This window comes from Rousettus aegyptiacus, unplaced genomic scaffold, assembly GCF_014176215.1.
Source record: "Rousettus aegyptiacus isolate mRouAeg1 unplaced genomic scaffold, mRouAeg1.p scaffold_m13_p_4, whole genome shotgun sequence".
NCBI lineage: Eukaryota > Metazoa > Chordata > Mammalia > Chiroptera > Pteropodidae > Rousettus > Rousettus aegyptiacus.
In genome coordinates, this window is record NW_023416307.1 from 3,026,982 (window position 1) to 3,043,479 (window position 16,498).

General features: G+C 52.6%; 2 protein-coding genes across 3 annotated transcripts in view; both read left to right on the forward strand.

Annotated features, from left to right (window-relative positions):
* KCNJ6 (potassium inwardly rectifying channel subfamily J member 6) overlaps positions 1-16,498 on the forward strand; it is a 187,946-nt gene that overhangs the window by 69,204 nt on the left and 102,244 nt on the right. For both annotated transcript variants that reach the window (XM_016123341.2, XM_016123340.2), the window contains exon 2: positions 2,080-2,131. In XM_016123341.2, coding sequence (XP_015978827.1) covers positions 2,107-2,131 — 25 coding nt within the window. In that variant the 5' untranslated portion in view covers positions 2,080-2,106. The remainder of the gene's footprint in view (positions 1-2,079; positions 2,132-16,498) is intronic.
* On the forward strand, positions 6,745-9,260 carry LOC118601586. The gene is made up of 2 exons (XM_036218834.1): positions 6,745-9,043; positions 9,086-9,260. The coding sequence occupies exon 1, from the start codon at positions 7,201-7,203 to the stop codon at positions 8,131-8,133; it is 933 nt and encodes a 310-aa protein (XP_036074727.1). The 5' UTR covers positions 6,745-7,200; the 3' UTR covers positions 8,134-9,043; positions 9,086-9,260.

The following is a 16,498-nucleotide window of genomic DNA, read 5'->3' on the forward strand; positions in this document are numbered from 1 at the left end:
GACCCGTCTTTAAAGCAGCCTCCGGCGCACGGCCCCGTGGGCCGGCGTCGCTGCAACAGCTTCCTCTCTTCTACACGGCACTCGGAGCCTCTCCGTTAGCCTGGCTATTTCTCTGCATCTCTGTCTAGACCACGTGGCAGGCTAAGCATCGTGGGTTGAGTGTCACCACCGGCGGAATGGCAGATCATGGTTCCTTAGCCCCTTCTGTTCTCGAGGGCGGATTCGTGTCAGTAAAAGGCAGTGCCCCGATGTCATCGCTACACACACAGGGCTTGCGAAAGCCGGGCATCTACCTGTGAGGTACCCGGTCGTTTCGTTGACGCTCATAGTAGACTTTTAGTCTGGGAAGAATGGCACTGGAAGGGTCGATGATGATTTTATTAACTGGGCTTCAGCACCCACGTCACGACGCACCAACTTCAGGGCTAGCCTAGCAGCCGGGACGTGCTCGGCACTGTGCTACGTCCCTGGGGAACATAAACGCCACCTTTGGCTTCTAAGGGTTAAAACCGCCGATGGCAGCGGAGACGGAACGCGGAGACGGGGAACTAAGTAAGAATCGACGACATGCTGATCACGCGTGAGCAATGTGCTGATCGCCCGTAAAAATAAGTCCCGGGAAAGGAAAAATGACGGTATAAAATAACGAGCTGCCGTTTTTCGCCTGTCGGCTTGGCGAAGATCGAGGCGGGGGCATGCGCGGACGCCGTCGGAAAGACGGCAAGAACGCGAGGGCATGCGAGCTTTGATAGTCAGGGCCAGCCTTCGCGGGGGACAGCTGTCGGAAGTCCTAGCAGCCAAACTCTTTGACCAAGCCGTACCGAAACCTGAGGTTCATCTTCAGGAGCTAAAAGGATAAACACGCAAAGTGCGGGTCCAAGAATGCTCAAGAATCCCAGCATGTTGTAAAATCGCGAAACATCGTAAGCAAATTAAATGAAATCTGGTCAAGGGAATCACGGTCTAGAACCCATGAAAATCGTCATGCGATCATTCAAAAAAGATGATGTACTCCGACTTTATCGACGTGGGAAGATGGATGGCATGATGTTAAGGGAAAGAGCCACTTACAGTATTGTAGGTAGCGTGTAGACGTTTATCTTTATAGACTTGGGATCGTACTCTCCTATCTGTAGATATTCACGGGTATAGAAATAGAAGTAAAAAGGCGTTCACCAAAATATAATAGTCGTTTCCTCTGTGGTTGGTATTGGGAGGGGACAACATTTTTCTGATTTATAATTTTTCAATATTTTCTGAGTTTTTAAGTAACGAGCCTGCATTAGTTTCATGATAGGAGCAGAATAAAGCTGCAAAAAAGTAAAAGACTAATGGCCGATGTTTCAGTTACTATACACGTTTAGAACCCAAGGCAAATAAAGAAACACAAGGAAATTGAAGAGAACGTTTCAGTAGCAATGACCGTTGTTCTTAATGCCATCAAAGTAATTTTTTAATTAGGACGGATTCAAGTTTCTTACGTATCCTTCTGGCTTTCAAACTCAGGGGGTTGTAACCTATATCCCAATTGAAACAAAATGTTTTCAGCCCCAAATAGATAAGATTATAACCCCATCAAAAGTGACGACTTTAAAAAAGACTCCAAGAATTCAAAAAAGTAAGACAAAGAAAAGTGTATAAAACCTATTTAGCTTTTAGGGAAAAAAAAAATCAAATGACTACAAAAATACCAGCTCCAAAAATACCAGCAAAGCTTCAACAGGAGAAAATAGAGAGCTGGGGATTGGCATATGACTGTCAGAACACCAGTGTCAGAGAGGTTCGGGGAACTGGCCGTGCGTCACCAATTATATATATCCAAGATCAGTGTGGCAGGCGCTCACTTCCAAGAGCGGTGGCGAGTTTTTTTAATGTCCTAAAAAAAAAAAAAAACCCCTCCTTTCGGTGACTATCTGATCACATAGCTGTAATGTGAGATTTTTAAATTCATTTCATCATTGGTGACCAAATTTTAACACAGGAAAGAGAAAGGAGAGAGCTGTGACAGACCCATTGTATTAATTCGTGTCTAAGATGTATTTTTTACAAAAAAAAATCATCTTTTCTTCCCATCTCCAGGAAAAGCACAAAGAAGACACTACAACAATGGCCAAGTTGACAGAATCCATGAGTGAGTAACTTGAAACTTATTCTTTCTTTTTGGTTTTGAATGGGAAAATCACACGATTTGTCTTTCTTTTTTACTCTTGCGCTAGCCGAGGTCTATTTGACACATATCACATTGTGTTGATGTTACATTGTGTGTCGTTCAAAATCCATCTTGTGCGAGGTCAAATTCTGTGATGAAATTGTTACTGAACAATCAAAATGGATTTTATGTGCAGCAGGGCTCTGGAGGGCCAGACCCACAACCATTTCAACTTGACTTTTAGGTTGAATCCAGGTGAGCTGTTTTATGTGCAGATATTGCACAGGCTGAGAGGAGAGAATGGTCTGTGACCCTTAAAACTTCCAGGTGTAGTTCAGAACTTTCAGACAGAACTATTAAAAACTGGAGTGCCTGTGGTGTAGTTAGTTCGTATTCATTTAGGTTTGGGGTAGATTAGTGGTCTAATGCTCTAAGCTCTTAAGCTAAGTAAACAGTATTTACGTTTTTAAGAAGAGAGGAGACTCAATTAAAATAAAGCCTCCCACAAACTCAGAAATGCAACTTTGTATGTTGATGTTTAAATATTAAAGGCCACGTGCATATGAAATAAATAGACAATGTAGTTTTTTTCCCCTTTGAAAATATACCTTGTTCCTGGTGATAGATTTCATATCGAAAGTCACAAGGGAAGCGGGCACACACTTACTCATTATCATTAAGCCATGAACGCCTAATTAAATTAATCTTGCTCGCACTTGAGGGGGCCCCTACTTCCTCCTTCCACCATTCCTCCGTCGTGAAACCACTGAAACCTCAGTGTTCTTTCGCGCCTCCGTCAGTGAACGCTCATCCTCAAAGGTCCACCCTCCGCCCCCAGAAGAGATAACGTTAAAAAGTTCTTCACGCTGCATTTCTTTAATTCCTGGCCCAAAACCCCTGCCTGGTTTCACCATGTAAGTGATGACTCAGAGGGACTAGGTGAGGATCGCTGCCCGCCATACCTGCCCTCTCTCCTTCTTTCTGTCGCTAGCCTAGCAGACTGAAAAGTGTTCGGAGGACTTGCCACTGTGGTTTGAGGGTCCCCAGACAGGGTTCTCTGTACGGGAAAGGATCGTAAAGTCACGGGATGTGGCTTTCCCCAGACCTGAATGAACTACGTAGTGAGGTTACCAGTCCCATCGCAAAAGTGACGAGCCGCGTCGTCAAAAGATGAAGCGGCACCGTGGACAGCACCACCTGATTATTCACGACCCACAGCACGCTAGCAGATACGGCCCTAATCTCTTAAGTCCAAGGTCTCGTAAGTCCAAGGTCACCAGCACGAGACTCGCAGGTTCTCTGAATGCTAGAAAGACTGATAGCTTAGACTCTGGCCCCGCTGTCAGTAAACGCGGGCATGAGGGTACGAGCAAATTAAATGAGGCAGCACTGCGCGTTAGTTACGGCGGTAACTGTTCCCAAGATGAGCCCCTCGTCAGAGCGATATTCTAGTTCCATGAGGGTTATTTTTTTTTTCAACTTGTATGACTGAATAATAAAACTTTAAGAGTGCTGTAGGAAACTTGCTGGTCAATATTTCCTACAAAGGTATTTTTACTTTTGTCTCTATTGGATGCAGATGCTCTTAGAGCAGAAGGAGTGGGGACCGGGCTCCTGACTTGCTGGTCTTAGGTTTCAGGTTCACCTCTGCAATAACCCTAATGACTTTGATCTGTGAAATCCACTGGCTTCAAAGAATTCTGCCAAAATGGAATTCCAAACCCTCGGGTAGATGAAAGGGCGCTGTCATTCTTTTCGCTGGCTTTGTCTTTATGAAAAAGATCACATACGTATGTTTGATGCACGAGGAAACTTAAAATTTGAGAACAGACCTTGGAATCGTACCCGACATTCCAATCCACTGATCGTTACAGAGATAAAGAACACTATAAAATGTATGACACAAGCTATGACTCTTCCAGGTGTTTGCCGTGAAAGTTAATCGTGTGGTCGATACTAATACGTATTTCATCGTTAGTTAGATTCATTTAGCGAGGCTAGACTCATGAGTAATGTTATGTACAACTAACTATACCTTTACTCTGCATGGGAAATCTGAAAGGAAGTAAATGCGTAATTACGTAAGGAGATTCTATCAGTAGGCTAAGCAAAGGATTAACACCTAATTACTACAAAATCAGTGTGATGGGGACATCAAGTCCATGGCCACCGGAGGAAAGGGACGTAAATGGGATCACGACGCCACGCGCCAAATGGTTTTCCAGAGACGGTAAACCCTTTGCTTTTTAAAGGGCCAAGAAAAAGCCACCTGGCTCCCCGAACATGTCTGCGCTTAGCTAGAACGGGAGCTCGAGTCCTCCCCTGTCATCATAGGGGCCCGACGGCCACCGATGGCTGTGCGAGTACCAGACGGGGACGCGGTGGCCTCTCCGGCCTCTGCAGCAGGCACGAGGGGTGTTTCCGTCACGTGCCGTTAATCAGCTCTAATCATGTTTTAAAAGGGCCTTTACCTGGTTCATTTAAAGCAACTTCTTGAATGAACACAAGGTAATATTTCAAAATAATGAGGAGGGAGCATGATAAAGGGGGAAAAAATAGGAAGAAAGAGACAGAAAAATTACACATGAGAAAAATACAAAGGAAAAAATATATTTTATATATATGAGAAAGACCTAAAAAGGAGGCGTTGAGGAGGAAAGAGACAAAAATCGCAAGGCGCAAAGAGCGACCAAACCCGCAAAAAGGGAAGGAGGCGAGGAGGAGGGTGGATGGCGAGAGGCTCGGTAGCGTCTAAAATTAGTCGGCTCCAGAAAGAGTAATAAAAAACATAAAACAAAATACAATTAGTCGGCTGCGCACTCACATTAACCAGCTGTGGCCTTCCGACTCCCCAAAGGCTATCGACTTCTCGCCAGTGCCCTCGGTCCCCTTAATCTCTGTTTGCATCTTGGGGAGGGATATGGCCATACGTAGACCACCAGGCGCAGCCGGGAACCCGGCCTGGAGGAAATCACCGCGTGCTCGCCCGCCGGGGACCGTGGTCACCCGCGCACTACCCGCGGCTGCGCGGAAGCCCTGCCCAAGCGGCCGAGCAGCGGCTCCCGCCCCCGCGCTGTCCTTAGAGGTGACCGGGGGCTGGGCAGGCTCTGTCGCGGCCGCTGGAATCGAAGTCAGGCAGCGGCGTGTGAGAGGGGTCGGGAGCCGTGCCGTCGCCCTCAGCCCGGAGGCCGCGGAGGCGCCCTGCGCCGAGCGGCCTCGTTGGCTCCTCTCACGTCACTGTCTGTGGTCCTTCGGGTCGCGGCGATGGCCGGCTGACGGAGGGCCTCTCCCACACACCCTGAGCACCTGGCCCGGGTCACACAGGGCCAAGGAAGGAAGCCTCGCCCCGGGGGCCGTTCACTAGAATCGAACATCCGGTCTCGTGCACGGCGACAGACTCAGGGGTGCGCGGGCTGGGGGGCTCGGCTCCGACGCCTTCCGCAGGCTGCAGGCCCCTGGCGGGGGCCCCCGCGTTCCACGGGTCACTTGGGGCCCCCCCTCCACCTCCTGTCCTCATCAGCCACGCATCTTCCCTGCGTCACTGCCGTAGCAGACGGTGGCCGCCAGCCGGGGAAGGGGCCGGCGCAGCTCGCGGCCTCTTGGCCAGAGGGGCGGACTTCCCGCTGCTTTCTGCCGCCACCCGCCCGGCCTCTCTCAGGCACGCGCGCCCCCAGTGTTTTCTATGCCAGCCAGAGTGTCCCTTCTGGTCTCCCTCACGGGTCACTACCCAGGCTGTCCCCTCCTGCAAAGTCCCCCTGGATAGCGTAACTAACACATCTATCTGCACGAGAAAGAGAAGAGTTGCTCGCCATCGTTCTCAGATAGTCAGCAGTGGCTCCGGGGCTGATGGTCCCTCCCCGGCCAGGACAGAGGGGGCCGGCCACGGCTCCCCGCACCGCCCGGAGCCCGGCGCCTGCGTCACAAGGCGCTCAGAGGTCTCGGCTTTGATGTCGAGGGAATTCCTCCCCCTACAATTAAAGAAATGGCTCCATATGTAGCTCAGATTTGAAATTTTCTAGTGTCGAATGAAATCAAGGGTGAGAGCCAAGACCATCATCACACGCTAAATCACCTCAAGTAAAGTACGGGGCGGGGGGGGGGGTTATTTTTTAAAATCATTTATTTCCTCGTTGTGGAGCAGCTCTTAGGACTCTGGCAGCGTGTGACGGCCGGGACAGGAAAGGACAGCATGTGGGGGGCACCGAGGCCGGAGGCCGCCGGCTGCAGCGCCGAGAAGTGCGGCCTGCAGGGGCCACCCGGGGAGGGGCCCGGCGAGGCCCTCCTTCCCGCAGGCCAGGCGCGAGCATCGCGAAGGCTCACGGAGGACGCAGGCTCCCGCAGGCCGCCGGCGGGAGGCCGTGCCAGGACCCGGGACGCGGCAAGGGGGCGGACGCAGGTGCGGGACGCGGCCGAGAGGTGCGGGACGCGGCCCACCCGGGACAGACCGCGGCGTTGGCGTGGCAGCAGCGGGCGGCCGGGCAGCGGGGCGGCAGGAGGCGGGCACACGGGCCGCAGTCGGATCACCCGAGGACTAGCGCGGCACGCGGTTCCTTCCTGTGGGTGACGGACGGCACTTTAGAACAGTGGCAGGAAGGCCTCACGGGGTGGACCTCGGGTCCGGGTGGAAACCCGCGGAAGCAGCCAGGAGGCAAGGCCGCGGGCGCCGAGGGGCGCGACGGCCAGGTGAGCGCGGACCCGTGCGTGTGGTGGGGAGGAAAGAAGGAAGGACGCGGGGACACCGTCCGGGCTGTGGGCTCAGGGCAGGGGCCGGGCTGAAGCTGCCGTGAGCCCCCACGGCGGGGAACGCAGAAGGAACCATGCGAGCAGCTGGCTCCCAGGTTCTGATGGGGGGTGGCGCTGAGGGGGGGCGCGATTGTAGGGTGCAGGCCTCACCCGTTTGGAGGCGCTGTTAGTGCAGCACCCGCGTGCCTCGGGGAAGGATCCCCCAATCCTGAGGGCTCTAATGGGGCAGGTGTGGGTACATCTGAAGGAGAAGCCAGGTTATGCTGCAGTGGATCTCTCTGGCCTAGCACACACATGCACACGTGTGCATGCATGCACACACCTGTACACGTGCGTGCATGCATGCACACACATGCACGCACTTGCACACATGCACACACATGTACGCGTGCACATGCATGTTTACTTCTCTTCCATGTTTCTCGTCCACACTGGTCAGCCGTGCACTGGGCACTTTGGGGTCACCCAGGGCCCTGGTGGTCAGAGGCTCCGTCTCCACCTGTGTTTGCACGGTCACTGCCGTGGGGTACAGAGAGCATGCCGTATTGACACTGCACCTTAAGATGTCACCCGGAAGTCACAGGTCACTTCTGTTTTCGTCACATCGGCCAGAGTCAATAGCGATGTCCAGCCCGCAAGCGGAAGGGGGCGCGATTCCATCCTGGGTTTGGAAGGAGGGCGTCGGGCCAGCGCCAGCCAGAGGGCGGAGCCCTGAACTGTGCCCTGGAAATGCCGAAAAGCCAGGCCGGGGTGCAGGGAGGCCACCCACGTGTTCACAGGGGCAGGGATCCCCGCCAGCCCTCGGGCAGGGGGAGCGGGGAGATGACCACTTGGAGCCGCCCTGGAGATGTGACTGCTGCCGGCGAGGCCTCCCGAAGCCGAGAAGAGGGAGAGAAATACCTTGGCTTCTCCCCCCGCTGCAGCCTCGGGCTCCCCAGAGGAGCCCTTGGCTAAGCCCATCTGGAAGTCAGCTGACAGGAGCCAGGAACAGCCAGCAGGGGCCCCTGGGACTGACGGCTGAGAGGGGAAGAGCAGGCAGGGACCTGAGGACAAACGGGGCGGGGATGGGTCCAGGGGGGACCAGAATAGCCCACAAGAGTGCAAATGGCCGCCACTGTGGCTCCCAGCTACCCCTCACCCCCCAAGAAGAGGGAGCTCAGGCTGGAGCCTGGGAGAGCAGGCGGGCCCATGAGTTAGGGCTCCTGACAGCGGCGGGCGGAAGCATCCCCGCTCTGCGTTAGACCCACGGGCCTGTCCTGCTCGCCCGCTGCGATGCTGTGAGCCGCTTATCCCCGCGGGAAAATGCCCGCCCGCCCTCTCAAACACCATCGCCACGCCCCACCCCAGGCCCCCGTGGGCCGGCTGTGGGATGTTCACACCACGCAGCTCCTTCTCCCGTGCGAGGGAGCGCGTCTCGGGTCCAAGCACATGGGGCACCCAGGCTTTGGCCCCCGTCCATGGCAGGCGACCGACCCCGCGGCTGGACCTGTAGTTAAGGGCCACAGAGGACGTTCCCAGCAGGGCAGGGCCGGCTGTTCTTTGCACCAAGCCGTTAGGGCGCTAAATGACACTCTATCCCCAGGAACCAGAGCCGCGCCAGGCCCACCAGATGGTGCTTCTTAAACAAGGTACCTTCTCTCTACCAATCAAACTCAGACACGTTAAATACGGACGTCACTCGGGCTCACACTCACACGGGTGGCTGCAGCGTCATCGCGAAAGGAACGCACCTTAAAGTCAAGTTCATCGCCTCAGCCACCCAGTTCTAATCATGCTTCGTTACTTCTGATTATCGCCTGAGCCAGCTCCTCGGTGACAGGGGAGTGTTGCCGCATCTCAGACCGGGGGCAGAAGGTCCCTCTGAACGGGAGGTTTCAGGTCTTCTTGAGGCGCCCCCGCCCCCAGGACCCCGTCACTGCCAGCTGCCCCTGCTGTGCCTTCCGCCTTTCTCGGCCGCGTCCTCTCTCCAAAGCCTCCCTTCTTGTTTGCGCCCCTTGTCCACAGAGGGCACATGTCCCCGTGGCCATGAGGTCCTCTTCACGATCTCTTTTGATACTTTTCACCTCCCCTCTTTTCCCATCTCCCAAGCTCCTTTGCGGATGGGGTGCAAGCCTGGAAAGGTGAGCCGCTCCTGCAGGTGAGCTGCTGCAGGTGAGCTGCTGCAGGTGAGCGCCTGCCAGAGAGCTGCTGCAGGTGAGCTGCGGGGCTGGGTGCCCGCAGACGAGGCCTTCCCCTCGCCCAGCAGTCCGGCCATGTGCTTCTGGAATGGCTTCCGGAAGCCCGACCTAGAAGCCGGTCCTCGTCCTCGCATGACCTGGGAGAGGCATCTCTCCATCACCACGCCCCACTCGCCGGGCTGGCTCCCGACTCAGCCAATGCAGGCTCCGCTCTCCTGCGTTCATTCCTGGGTTATCCATATTCGGGGTAACCTAAGGGGAGGGCGGAGCCGGAGTGGATGCCGGAGGGTGGGGTGGGGGCGGGCAGCTGGCAGGAGCGTGGGAGGCAGCGCGATGCCGAGGTCTGACTGCGCTTCGGTCCCCACGCGATGAGTCCCTTCGTCCCACCGTGAGGCACACCAGCGCCCTTTGATCCCAAACGGAAGGGAGCCGGCCCTTATCTGTGCTCCTCGGGGCAGCTGTCGTTTGTTCACGGAGGCACACGCTGGTTCTTACTGGAGGACGTATTTCAAATCCAAGGTCGCTGCTTCCTGGCCGAGGTTACGGGGTGCTCCGCTGAAATCAGAGACTAGGGCTTGGAGTGGACGGTGGTCCTCATGCGGCTAAATGGCCTGAGCCACATGCCCGTGGACATGAGCATTACCCCTCCCCGCCCTCCATGCCCCTCCAGGCGGGGACTTCCTTGCTTCTGTCCTTTGTACCTGCGGCCCCCTGCGCTCACTGCCCAGGCCCCTCACCCTAACGGCCGGCTCTAAGGAAGAATGCAAACTCCCCGCTTGCCCCCCACCCTGCCCCCAGGGACTAGCATGCAGTTCAAAGGATTTTAGCGCTGGAAACAGGCGGCAACGTTCAGAACAGCAAAATAAGGGATTCACTTCATCTTCGGGAGCCCGACATGGTGCGAGCTGTTGCTCGGTCTTCGGGCCCGTGGGGATGGCACGAGGTCTGTTTTCCGACACCTGGGCGACCACTTTGACCCCCCACCTTCCAATGAGTGTCCCTGGCTCGGTCAGTGAGAGGCTCAGCTCTGACACCCGCCCCTTCGGTCCGGCACGGGGAAGACCGAAGCGGGGCTTCTCCACTTGGCCGCCATGGACGTGGGGAGCTGGGTAACTCTCCGTCGTCGCAAGTTTTGTGCAGTGCGGGAAGTGTACGGTGCCCTTGATCTCGACTCCCTAGATGGCTGTCGTAACAACCAAAGGTCTCGGATTTACGAAGTCTGCCCTGGGGCAAAGCCACGGCCTGTCGAGAGGTTGGGAATCACTCACTGCTCAAATAAAACCAGGCAGGAGAAGGGAGGCAGAGCAGAGGCCCGCTCGTCCACGGCACCAGCGGGACCCCCAGTGGGTCGCAGCCCCGCGCCCGGGCTCGGGTCTCTACAGCGGTCGACCCTACAGCACCACCTCTGCTCGTCGACTGCAGGACGGCCAACCCGAGTCGCTCCCGGAGGCCGCCAAGACAGTCCGTCTGCCTTGGCCGCCTGACTTTCGGGATGGCCAAACCATTGGGATTTCTATTGTAGCGATGACGTGACCGAAGCCCAAAACGATGAAGTGATTTTTACAACATGATGATGTTCAGGGGGAGAGTTGGAAATACCGGGACAGTCCCTGGGGCCGGCAGACCCGGCGAAGGTGGGGAGTGGGTGGGGTGAGGCGGCGGAGACCCCGGTTCTCCCAGAAGCCAGCAGGAATGCCATTCTTTGCGAAACAGTGGTTTTTAGGACCTGGACTCTGGCTCTCTCAACAGCGACGTCTCCCGCTCACTTTGCCTTTTCGCGCCGTTGATGTGTGGATCCCAGCTGGGGACCAGCCGTGTCCTCTCGGGCCCTCTGCACCGATTTCCGTTTGTCCCGATCTCGGTGTGATCCGTGTCTCTGGGGTGTCTTCCTCTCCCTTCCGGATCACCAGGACTTGGGTCCTTCCTCGTTTTCTTCGCCTTTACAGACGGCACGAGTCACGGCGCTACCAGCCTGGCCGGCAACCCAGAACGCTGAGCCAGGCTGCCGCCGCCATCCACCGGGGCCACGAGCTCCCTAACCCTCTGTATCCCTGACTCTGTCATTCCCCCAACGCCACACGCACCCCAGCAGTAGGCCAGTTCTTCAGGCCACTTCGCCAAGCCAGCGGGGTGCTCAGGTGACAGCCAAGGCTATGGAGGAGCCACAGCTCCCTCTCAAGACCCAAGTGCAGGGCCACCTCTCTGAGCCGGGGGCCCCGCCCCCACAGGGAACGGGAAACAGGCCCACCCCCACTCGCCTTTGCTCGGGTCCAAAGCCAGAGAAGTACACAAACACACTGAAACTCTCCGCCCCACACACACTCTGCCTGCCGCCCCGCCTCCCACCACCTGCCGCCCATCTCGCTGTCCTTCCCCTCCCTCGTCCCACATGCTGCCACCTGGCTCCGAGAGCCCGCCGCACCCTCCCACCACCTGCCTCCCTCCTCAGGATCCGTCCCCTCCCTCCTCCCCCCTCACGCCCACGGCCAGCCCCGCCTCCTGCCGCTGAGGGCGACAGGGCTCATGGAGGAAGACGGGGTGATGTGCCGACCGGGCCGGGGAATGCCCGGTGCGGACTGGGGGGCTGGTACCTGGGCTCTCAAGCGTCCTTCTGGTTGCAGAGAGAAGCGTCCCCTGCCCAGAGGCGTGGCAGTGAGAGAGGTCAGACAGAGGGGAACAGAGGACAAGCAAGCCCGCGTGGCCAGCCCCGAGCAGACATGACCATGTGCATGTCTAGGAAGAGCTGAGTCTAACGCAGCACGCTGCAGATGTGAGGGGTGGGCAGATGTGAGGGGTGGGCAGCTGGAGGGAGCAGCGGCGAATGCTGGATGCTAAAGGCCTGAGCCCCGCAGAGCTCAGCCACGGGGCTGGGGTAGCGACCCTCCCACGCCGAGAGCCAGCGCAGGAGCGGAGTCTCAGGACCGCACTGACGCAAACCCCTGCGTGGAGAAATTTGCTCTTTACCTGGTGCAACCCTTCGCCTGCCTCATTTACATACCCAGCGAAGGAGAACAGATCCCTTCAGGGAATTATTGTCAGAGCTCTGTCGCCCACTCTCCCCTGGCTCCCCCTCCCAGCTCCGCTCCGCCTCCTGGGTGACAGGTGTGTGAGCTGTGACAGCAGCTCCCTGTCCTGCCCTGAATTTGTCGGGAAGAGGGGGACAGGCTGGGGAAGCACCTGGCTTCTGTCACCCAGTGGGAGAGTCGCTCCCAGACTTCGCCAAGGGAAGGGAGCTGGGGCGGGGCGGGGAGGATGTTCACGGCGCGGGCGTCGCTGCCTGCATTTCGCGTGTGCGTTTCTGCTTTGATTTAATCTCCTTCGCAAGACAGGAAATTTCAGGCTCCGAGGCGCCGAGGTGGGGCGGCATCTTGATGTTTAAATATTGACTCAGAGCGTCGCTCCGCAGCCCACAGCTGCATTCGTAAAGGTTTCTACGCAATTAGCAAAACGTCCCTGACGTGCGCGGGGAGTCTACGTGCCAGCCGCCGAGATCTGCCGAAGCACCGAGCCCGATCTGCCTGCCACGCAGCCGCCCCGGCCGCGAACCCGCCCGCAAATGACTTCCCCCTTCTTCTCCGGGTTTCTGCGTCGGAGCGTAACAGCCAAGCAGTAATGTTTCAGTAACGTGCAGAAAGCCGACGTGTATGTATGTACGAGCTAATAGGTGTATTTACGCACATAAACGGGTGTGAAGAATCGCGTTTAAATCCACACGTACATGTATAAGCTGATAGGTACATCGAAAGCTAGTGTGTGTACATTGAGTACACATTCATACCTTGAAAGCTAATATATAATGCATGATAACCTAAAAATGAAAGGCCTTTCAAAGCGAGAGGCAACAGACATTTATCTGAGATGGCTAAGAATAGCTATTCGGGAGGCGCTGATTCGGGCAGAAGCCCAAATAGTGTTCCCACGAGGAGACGAAGGCCGGGGGTGTTTATGAGAAAGGGACTGTGGACAATTACATCAAGAGAAGGGAAGGCATGGCGATCGGCGCCCATAAGCTAACACCGTGATGCTAAACAATGTTTTTAATTTTCGGTCCGTAGTCATTAGTCTGATAACCACAATCGCGGCTTTCTTGTTATCCTTGAAAACTTTTTTGGGATACTGTGTTGCTTTAGGCCCAGTCCAAAGGTTGCTTTGCCCTGTTTCAACACGCGGAATGTTTGAGGTATAAGACGGCAAGGTAGTTCTCTGGTACGGTAACTCAGCTGCATTTTAAAGTGACTCCATTTTTTATTTATTTGTTTGTTTGTTTGTTTGTTTGTTTAAATGCATATAAAGCATTTAGAATAGGAATTGTCCCATCCCAGGTACTCAAAAACAAAAACAAAAAATCAAACTCTTTATTCCTATACCTCACCATACTTACTATTTTCAAGGCCATTGTGAGAATATTCACGTTGTCGAGTTTTGTTACCTTGTATTCTCTTCAACTCTTTTAAAAATCCAAAGGTTACGGCATGGCTGTATGATTTTACAAGTTGACCTTAGGTACCAAAAAACTCTTGTTGACCGATTTCTGCTACTTTGGGAATTTTAATATGAGGCGTCTGCTACCTGCAGCACCTTTGTTCTGAGCAGGAATACTGCACCTTACACTTGAACTTTCATGGTTGCTAGAGTGGACTCACGGATTTTATGGCTAAATATCAGTAATCCCTTCAACTCAGTACGCAAATGCTCCTCTCCCAGTACCACACCTTCTCCTCCGGAAGAGATGTAATATTGATGACATTCGCCTCCTGGATACACACAGTCCAGCTCACAGAATTAAGAGAGATCGGCCTCGTTTTTGACCTCCTGAAGTCAGACTCAAACCAACATCACTCCTTTCTTGGTTGCTAGGATTTTTTTCTTAGGGGGTGTCTATTTAATTCAGAGCGTGGCTCTAGCTCTCACCTAAGAATAGTTTTCCAATGAAATCAAAGGAAAGAACCCAACGGCCAGTGTGAGCTGATGCCTAAGTAATCCACTTCCCCAACTTATTTTCTCCTCCAAATTGCTGAGTCTCTAACCTATGGGGATGGGCCTTTACGGTCCTTTTTCTAACACACATTCTCTATGAGAACACTCTCGGTAAGATAGGAAGAAACAAGTCTGGGTAGCTTGTAAATCCAGATCACTCTCCTCCTGAGTCCGAGTCATATTCTCTTTCCATGGTTCTGTTAAAAGGTGCCAGACGCATCCCTGAGACTCTCCACAGAGAAGATTTTCTTACCGTTTTCTCTCATCAGACTTGTACACGTTACTCCGGGATGATCATGGAAGGAAGAGATATTTTCTGAGTAAACCTAGAGTTGTGTTCATCAAAATTAGTTTACATGATTCTTCCCTGTATCTTCCTAGAAATTAATCTGACTTTTTTCTGAATCAAGGGTGAGTCCATCCCAAATAATTAACCAAGTAATCATAAGTACTTACCAGCTGTCACTATGAGTGTGTAAGGGAGGGAAGGCGAGTTAGAAGAGCCATGCCTCAAGGCTGACATAAAAAGTTCAACTTTGGACGACGAGGCAGAGTTCTTGCCATGTCATAGGAAGTAGATGATAAAATTCCAGATGAGCGGGGTGCACCTGCAGCCCTCACCTTTCCTGTTTTGTTTTGTTTTTTAACCAAGGCACAAAATTAGATGAAGTTCAATTCGCAACAACTCGTTTCTCAGCAGAATCTCAAGACCATGCAGTAATTCACCTCCCTGTCTGTCCGTATTGGAAAGGCAAGGAGATGGTTACAGGGATCACCTAAGTGCGCCCGTTATAATAAAACCATAATAGCAAGTGTGGCACTTTGAGTTCTGCGACTCATTCTGGCAATACCTGAACCTCAGGGGGTCATGGGAACCTCAGATTTATAGCCAGAAGTAGCGTCAGAAATATAGATCAGAAGTGTGGGTGGCCTAAGGACCCCAACATGCATCTAGAGTCTAAAGTAAGGACAGTGCTGTGGAGACCTGAGCCCTGAACTGGTGGCATCCGATGCCATTGCTAGGTGGTCAGTGTCAGAATTGAATTGCAGCCCATTCGGTTGTGGTGGGAACAGATTTTAAGGATATATGTAAAATATTTCAGCTTCTCCCTCACCGAACGGCGAATAACAGCCTTAAACAGTTAAAATTCTGACAATTTAACTTTCAAAACCAAAACAGGAAAACCTCCTTCAGAACTTAACTAGGTAATTTGTTTTCATTCATAATTATGAATTCTGATACATTCCTAAAGCTGTCTTTGGCTCTTTTTTCCCAAGCAGAGGAAATATTGCTTCCATTCATGTGAAATTAGAAACGCAGGTGGGTTTTCAATCTAATTTCTTGTCATCGTGGATTCCAGGTTTTTCTCGTGAGAATATTACTTAGAATTTAATTAATGACTTCTGGGTGACCTGGCTTTCTTGACGGCCAAATATAAAAAGATAAATGAACTGACTTTTTGGCGATTTTTAAAGGTGTACTTGCATTCTTGTAGGAGTCTTTACTTTCATCAGAACCAGTAACATAAAAATACAAGAAAAGGCCATGTTTTAAGAAGACTGACAAATTAACTAAAAAGAACAACCACATAATTTTATAAGTAGTATATTATTTGAGGGGGAGTATGGTTTCAGACTTTTTTCTTTAAATATGTAATTTCCTTTCAGATTTGTCAAATGGAATTTCAATTCCCAAACATTCTCAAGCTGTAATCCCTTGCCATAATCACTCTAATAATAAATAATGATGGTTTTCAAATGCTCAGAGTTAAGACATCTGAGAAGCAAACAGAAGAACCACCTTTCGAAGGAACGACACTCTGATTTCAATTCCAAAATCGCAGACGACTTAGCACAGTTTTCTTCTCAAATGACCTGATGGTACATGTTTTTTCTAGAGTTTCCCAGGCAAAGTGGTCAATCAAATTGAAAGAAATTTGGAATATTACACTGTTTGCTACCAGTAAAACCCGGAATGACAACAAAAGAGACTATAAACAAAAAGCAAAACAAGAATCACTGAAGGTAAATACCCAGATGGTCCCATGTGGGCAACACCAGACACTCTGGAAAACTGTTCAAAGACTCTGACAATGATGATGATACCAAAAGAGCTCGCAAAGTAATGGAGAGGTAGAGTGATATACCAGTGGATTCAATGTTTTTAATTCATGAAATATGTTTTAGCCCATTTGTTAATACTTCTAAGTTTCTAGCAAAACTTGACGTCTAATATCCATTAGTTTATCCCTCTTTTTGACGAGATTCATAACTATTTTGATCCCTGTCAGAAATGCAAAAAAAGATGGAGCATGTATTGTCGAAAGCCTTAGTTCCCATCTTCTAATGAAGAACAGGTGGAAGAGAGTGAGGGACAGCTTAAAGATAAAATCAGACTTTTCTTCTTGAAATCACATTTATTTCTCGACAGATTGAAAAATATCATTCATTG